Raw genomic sequence first — 8,003 nt, 5'->3', positions numbered from 1 at the left:
ATGCGGGTCAAGGATGTACAAAACTTTGGAAGGGGGACTCTCCACGGAGGCAAGGAAGGAACAACACGAGGAGAAACATTAGAAATACGAACGGAAAGAGAACCCTGTAAGCGAGATAGACGGACAGAAAGAGGGAGGTGATGAAGAGGAACAGGAACCACAGGAAGGGTAAAAGTTAAAGCACGACAGAGGCAAGAGGAAGGATGTTGTAAGGACCGTGCAAGATAGCGAAGACAGTAGCGATCACGGCGGTCCTGGAGAGAGAGGAAGCCAGTGTCAACATACAAACTGAGGGCGGAAATCGAACGAAAGGCACCAGAGCTGAGACGCAACCCAGTTTGGTGCAAAGCATCAAGACAGCGAAGAGTAGGTGAAGCAGAAGAGTATGCAGGGCAACCATAATTGAGTTTAGACAGGACCAGAGAGGAGTACAAATAGGGGAGCATGCGCCTATCCGCTCCCGAAGAAGTAAGGGACAAAACCTTAAGTAGGTTAAGGGCCTTAGAACATTCAACTCGGAGGTAAGAGACATGGGCTGACCAAGACAAACGAGTGTCAAAGACTAACCCCAAATGCTTAGCGGAATCCCTGTACACAATGGGATGACCATAAAGCGACAAAGAGGGACGAAGAACGACATGCTTTCGAGTAAAAGTCATAGCACAAGCCTTAAACACAGAGAACTTGAAGAAATGATCAGTAGCCCAAGACTACACGGCATCAATCGCAAGTTAAAGCCGCTGTTGAAGGAGAGGCGAATCATCACCCCGACAGCAAAGAGTAAGATCGTCAACATAGAAAGCGGAAAAAACGCCAGAAGGAAGAGAGGAAAGAAGACCTTTGAGAGCAACTAGAAAAAGAGTAGTGCTCAGAACACTACCCTGGGGTACACCCTCATACTGCCGAAAAGGGGCACAGAGAGTGGTACCAAGCCTCACACGAAAGGAACGACGAGAGAGAAAACTCTGGAGAAAGAGAGGGAGATTCCCACGAAGGCCATAAGAATGTAGTTGAGACAGAATATGATACCGCCAGGAAGTGTCGTAAGCCTTTCCAGGTCAAAAAGGACGGCAACAACGGAGGTCTTCGGAGCAAAAGCAGTACGAATATAGACCTCCAAGTTCACCAAGACATCCGTTGTGCTGCGGCACTTGCGAAAACCAAATTGAGAAAGGGGAGAGGTGGTGATAGTGTTCTAAGAACCACATCAAACGAACGTTAACCATACGTTCAAAGAGCTTGCAAACACAACTCGTGTGGGCAATAGGGCAGAAGTCCTTGGGGGGATGACCCGAGAGACCCTGGTTTCCGAACAGGGAGGACAACAGCATCGAGCCAGTCCTCAGGGACTGACGACGACTCCCAGACCCGACTGTACAGACTCAGTAAATACTGAGACGTGCACGGAGGGAGATGGCGAAGCATTTCATAATGAATACCATCGGAGCCTGCCGCCGTAGAACCGCAGAGGGCCAGGGCAGACTTAAGCTCAGAGAGAGAGAAGGCATCGTTATAGGGAAGGCAAAGATGGGTACCGAAATCTAAATGGCGAGATTCAAGAATAGGCTTATGAAGAAGGAAGGATTGGGGAAGATGAGAACCAGAATTAACAGATGAAAAGTGGGAACCCAGTTCGGTCGCGACCTACAACGGGTCCGCCACAAAAGCACCATGGAGGCGAAGGACCGGCAAGACATCGGGAATGAACTTACCCGCTATCTTGCGGATACGCTTCCAGACCAGTGGCAGAGGAGTTTCGGACGTAACGGTGGAGACATAAGACATCCAGCATGCATGTTTACTCGCACGGATGGTCCTATTGGCCACTGAACTTTCCTTCCGAAACAGAAGAAAAGACTCAACTGTCTGCGGCGATGCTTCTTCCAGGCTGCACGCTTACAGCGGAGAGCCCGAGCACAGTCCACATTCCACCAGGGAACGCACTTTCGCGTTCCCCGAGAGGAAGAGCGAGGAATAGAGCGGAGGGCAGCGTCAAAGACAGTGTCATGAAAAAGAAGGAGGGCGCGAGGGAGAGGCAGATCGGAGAGGTCGGAAATAGTAGCACGGGAGAGTAAAGAGGCGCCAGTCAGCCTCGGCAAACCGCCACCTAGGGAAGGAGATGAGGAGGGTGAAAAGAGAAAAAAGTAACAAGGATAGGAAAATGGTCACTGCCATGGAGGTCATCAAGGACCCGCCACCCGAAATCTAAGGAAAGGGATGACGAGCGCAGAGAAAGATCGAGACATGAAAGGGAGCAACTCCGAGAGTCCAAATGAGTGGCCTCATCAGAATTCAGTAGAGACAGGGAAGAAGAGAGGATGAAAGGATCAAGGAGGTGACCCCGGGTGTTTGTCAGCACATCACCCCAGAAGCCATGACGACAATTAAAATCACCCAGCAGAAGCACAGGCTCTGGCAAGGAGTCTGGGAGGTGTTTAAGATCGGGAAGAGAAAGCGGGGCACTAGGGGGGGAGATAAATGGAACAAACTGTGTACCATAAGACACGGGCAGCAAAACAGTGGAGAAGCGATGAAAAAAGTAAGGGGGACGAAGGGAACGTCCAAGCGAATCAAGAGAGCAGAAGAGTTATGGGCCCCATCTACAGCTGGGGGGGGGGGGGAGGGGGGACCAGGACGAGCACCAAGCATCGGCTCCTGGAGACAGACACAAAGGGGCAAAAGCTGTGAAATTAGAAGTTGGAGGTCAAGGAAATTGGCGTAATATCCACGGATGTTTCACTGAAGAATAGACATCGACAAAAAGAGAAAGGATAGCAACAGAGAGCAAAGAAAAAAGAAAGGTTAAAAAGGAACACAGCACGTTAAAGAAGAACAGGGTCAGGATCAGGGTCAGCGAAGTCAGGGTTAAAGGGCATGGGTAAACTGAATAAAGAAGAGGGAAAGAAGCAGGAGGACAGACCAGAGGTGGACAAGCAGGGTCTGGAGGAGGGGGAGGAATTGGAGGAGGAGGAGGAGGAGGAGACAACCGAGAGGGGCGGGCAAGGAGAGCAGGAGAAGGAGGGGCAGAAAGAGGGGACTGCCCTTGCCCTCAGCAAGGGCAGTAACCGAGACGGAACCGGGGGCGAAAGAAACCTTCACAGTAGGAACAGGGGGCTCTACCACCGAAGCGGGAGGGGAAGGAATGATAGAATCAGAGATAGGGGCGAAGAAGAAAGCGAAGCCTTCTTACCTACCGGGGAGGAGGAAGGAGAGGAGCCAGGTTTCCGCTTCTGACTCAAAGAGACAGGCATCCCAGCAGCAATGTACTGGGCAACAGACTCCAGCGTCTCAATAGGAGAAGAAGAGCGAGAGCGAACAATCTGACCACCGGAAGAGCGATAGACATGGGCCTGCACAGTCAGGTGGCGTGGAGAGCCAAGAGACGGGGAAGAAGGATGGGAAGGAGGACCAGAGGGAGAGGAGAAAGAAGACACAGGAGACATGATAGACTAGGTAGAAAGAAGGGGAACCCTAGACAGAGAATTAGGAGGGGGACCCTCCGGGAGAGAACGGAAGGAAACAGGGGAGGAGGTGGTGGGCATGTCCGGGTTTAAGGCTTGGAAACGGTTGTGAGACTGAGGAAGGTGGGAAGGACGAGGAGAGGAAGAGCGCACCACGTGAGCATAAGAGACCAGCGAAAGAGGGGAGACGATGAACTTGGCGCCGAGCCTCAGGAAAAGACAAACGGTCTCGGTGCTTCAAGTTGAGAACAGCTGCCTCAAGTTTGTTACGTATACACGTGCGGGAGAAGGTAGGGTGGGCCTCACCGCAATTGAGGCAGCGGGCCTGGGGAGAAGTGCACTCCAACTTAAGAGTGACTCTCGCCTCCACACATGGGACAGAGGGAGACAGGACTAGAGCACTTGAGGGCACCATGCCTAAACCTCCAGCACTTATTGCAGAGCCGAGGAGACGGAATATACTCCTGAGCGGAGCATCTGGCACCAGCAAGAATGACAGAGGGCGGAAGGGTCCGACTATCAAAGGTAACCTTCCCAACCCGAAGGGGCAGACGGCGATGACCACAAGGGGGACGAGTAAACGTATCCACCTGGAGGACAGAATGACCCTGGGCCTCCAGGATATGCTTGATATCCTTGTGGCAGTCTTTTAGATTACTAACACCAGTCACAACGTGGTGCGGGAGAACAGTGCCCACACTGGTATTCAACCGAGCATTCTTTGAGACCCGAACAGGGGTCTCGCCAATGCAGGATAAGGCGGCCAAGCAAGTGGCTGCATCCTGAGAAGGAGCAGCAACGACACGGGTACCAAGACGGGTGTAGTTAAAGGTAACAGAGGCATCTACTGAATCTACAAGATGCCTATGAAGGGAAAAATCGTCAGGAGGAGTTGAATCCAAAGGTTGGAGGTCAAAGTACTTAGTCCATGTAGCAGGACCAAACAAAGTATGGTACGAATTAGTATGGGAAGGGTGCATAACAGAGCGGCCGTGGCGGGGACGGCGATGAGAACCTTGAGAGAGAGACGGGTCAAAAGGCGCAGTAGTGGACAAGGCGGTCACCACAGCAGGCTTGGGGCTCGACCCAACCACAGAGGAGGGAGGGAAAAGTCCGGTCTGGGCTTAAACCGGGCCCTGTAGCGGGGGCTACAGAGCCCGGTCTTCCAGGACGGTCCGACTCAGGGGCCTGGTTGCCCACTCCATGAGCCTGGGTAAGAGAAGTCGTGTCGTCATCTATGCAGCAAACAATTTCAAAAGTTTGGGACCTGGAACCAAGGGATACCACCTACCAGGGCAGCCAGGGAGGCCGAGCGTGGGCCAGTGCAGGAAGGGTGCGTCGTTCCCAGCGGTGCTCCCCCTTTTCAACAGGGGAGTCCTACTACATCGTCCATTCTCCCACACTGGTGCTAAGACCCCAGTTCCCCTATCGCCCCAGCCTGGACACCCAACCATCCACTCAGGGTGGCCCCTCCAGCAGGTAGTCCGATGGCTCACAAGGCCCCTATGTGGTGCCCTTCAGCACGTACACCACCCAAAGAGGGGGCAAAGGCAACCCACACCGGTCCCAGGGAGGTGTACGTGAGCCCCTCACCACGGCAAGGAGGCACCACGGAGGGGAATATAGGTTTAAGAATATTGGAAACATTTGGCAAATCATTGATGTATATAAACAATTACAATGAAATTAGCTCAAATAACATAAAAACAAATCAAATATTTATTCAGGTAAAAGCACATCCATACAAAATGAATTACAAACACAATTTTGGATTTATAGATGGAGCAAGTGCATACAAAGCCTAAAGTCTCTAATATGCACAGCGTTTTGGGCAAGGTGTGGGGAAAAAATTTAAAAATACTTAGACTAAAACTTAATACTAATTGAGATGAAAGCATAAATTGAGTTAAAAAAGTGAAAAGGGGGGGGGGGAGGGGGGGGGGGAGGGGGGGGGGGAACATGGTGGAAATCAGCAGTTAAACAAGTTGGTCAACAGACAGCATTGTTTAAAAACAATGGGTTGATATTTAGCAAGACATGGGTTGATATTTAGGGGGTAAGGTAGGTTACATGAAGTTTATTAACCTTTTATTAAGCTTTGACAATCCGTCGGTTTCCTGTCCTCATCGAGGCCACTAGTGTTGGTGGTCCTCAGGTAAAATAGGAGAGATCCTAGGATGCTGCCCTATGGCACCCCAATTGATAAAGGCAGAGTGGGGAAGGTTATATCATTGATGGCTACATACTGGTGTCTGTCACTAAGATAGGAACGAATATAGTCCAGAGCAATACCTCGGATTCCATAATGGTGAAGTTTAAGTAAGAGGTAGTTATGGTTAACAGTATCAAAGGCTCAGGTCAATGAAGAGTTCAATCGGAAATTCATTTTTGTCAAGGGCTGAGTAGATTAAGTCAAGCAGACTAATAATGGCATCGTTGGTACTCTTTTGGGAACGGAAGCCAAACTGGCAGGGACTTAATAATACGTTGAATTTTACAAGGTAAGAAAAGAGCTGTTTGTAAAGAAAAAAATCTTTGTGAGTATAGGTAGATTTGATATTGGTCTGTAATTGTCTATGTCAGCTGTCTCGCCTCCTTTATGAGCTGGCGTTACTCTTTCTTGTTTAAGAATATCAGGAAAAGTGTGACACTTTAGAGATTTGTTGAATAGCAGAGCTATGGATGATGCAAGAGCAAGAGCAGCACTTATATACCATAGATGGTATTTCACTAATGTTCCCAGCTTTGGTTTTAAGTGATTGAATTATGGATATAATGTCTGTCGGGCTGGCTGGTAAAAGGAGTAGAGAGTTAGGATAGCTGCCGGTGAGATATGTAGTAACGTGTTTCTGGGTCTCTGGGATTTTTCTGGCAAGGTTTGCACCAATTGATGAAAAGAAGCTGTTGAATTCAGTTGCCGTTTGTAAGTTGTTTCACTGTTTCTGTTCTTTCACAGCTTTATCACTGTAAGTTTAAAGTATACAGTGACCGTCAGTAGCTTAACACTGTTTACCGTCCTTACAGTGATACTGTCCGTGAGGGAAGCAGCTGCAGGCAGCAGTATAGCTGACTGTAGCCTAACACTGTTTACCGTCCTTACAGTGATACTGTCCGTGAAGGGAGCAGCTCCAGGCAGCACTAGTAAACCTGGCCACAGGGAGTGCCTCCTGGCCCCGCTGGTTCCCTGTATACAAGAGTCGTCTTGCCTGTACGACATGACTCTCGCGCTCCTCAACAAGCTTCATCAAGGTCTGTCTCTCACGTAACTCTCTTCAGTGTAAACAAATATCGTTGTCTTTACTGGTTTGGCTTTCGTTGTAGGCTTAGATTTATGTTGTTAATGTCTAGTTTCGTTTAATTTGACGATTTTGTGATTTAAAAAAAAAATATTTATCCCAATTTCTTTCAAGTCTTAGTTTTTAACTGTTTATTCCACATCTTACGCTGTGCTGATATTATTATTATTATTATTATTATTATTATTATTATTATTATTATTATTATTATTATTATTATTATTATTATTGCTATTATTATTTTTATTATCATTGTTATTGTTATTATTATTATTGTTGTGGTTACTTAATGGCTCATAAGCGATAAGTCGCGGGTTCGATTCCCGTGTCAGGATAGAGACGTCCGGGTACATTTCCTTTCACCTAATGCAACTGTTCAATAATCATTATACAAGGTTCTAACGCTGACCATTAGATCAGGTTCTAACACTGACCATTAGATCAGGTTCAACACTGACCATTAGATCAGGTTCAACACTAACCATTAGATCAGGTTCAACACTAACCATTAGATCAGGTTCTAACACTGACCATTAGATAAGGTTCTAACACTAACCATTAGATCAGGTTCTAACACTGACCATTAGATCAGGTTCAACACTAACCATTAGATCAGGTTCTAACACTGACCATTAGATCAGGTTCAACACTAACCATTAGATCAGGTTCTAACACTGACCATTAGATCAGGTTCTAACACTAACCATTAGATCAGGTTCTAACACTGACCATTAGATCAGGTTCAACACTAACCATTAGATCAGGTTCTAACACTGACCATTAGATCAGGTTCTAACACTAACCATTAGATCAGGTTCTAACACTGACCATTAGATCAGGATCAACACTAACCATTAGATCAGGTTCTAACACTGACCATTAGATCAGGTTCAACACTAACCATTAGATCAGGTTCTAACACTGACCATTAGATCAGGTTCTAACACTAACCATTAGATCAGGTTCTAACACTGACCATTAGATCAGGTTCAACACTAACCATTAGATCAGGTTCTAACACTGACCATTAGATCAGGTTCTAACACTGACCATTAGATCAGTTTCTAACACTAACCATTAGATCAGGTTCTAACACTAACCATTAGACCAGGTTCAACACTAACCATTAGATCAGGTTCAACACTAACCATTAGATCAGGTTCAACACTACCCATTAGATCAGGTTCTAACACTGACCATTAGATCAGGTTCTAACACTGACCATTAGATCAAGTTCAACACTACC

At 47.6% G+C, this 8,003-nt stretch overlaps 1 protein-coding gene across 2 annotated transcripts in view; it reads left to right on the top strand.

Moving 5' to 3' along the window:
* LOC123763897 (huntingtin-interacting protein 1) overlaps window positions 1-8,003 on the top strand; it is a 95,871-nt gene that overhangs the window by 49,689 nt on the left and 38,179 nt on the right. For both annotated transcript variants that reach the window (XM_069339941.1, XM_045751204.2), the window contains exon 5: window positions 6,564-6,710. In XM_069339941.1, the coding sequence (XP_069196042.1) occupies window positions 6,564-6,710 (147 nt within the window). The remainder of the gene's footprint in view (window positions 1-6,563; window positions 6,711-8,003) is intronic.

Source organism: Procambarus clarkii, chromosome 5 (assembly GCF_040958095.1).
Source record: "Procambarus clarkii isolate CNS0578487 chromosome 5, FALCON_Pclarkii_2.0, whole genome shotgun sequence".
Classification (NCBI taxonomy): Eukaryota; Metazoa; Arthropoda; class Malacostraca; order Decapoda; family Cambaridae; genus Procambarus; species Procambarus clarkii.
This window is presented reverse-complemented; position numbering and strand designations above follow the sequence as displayed.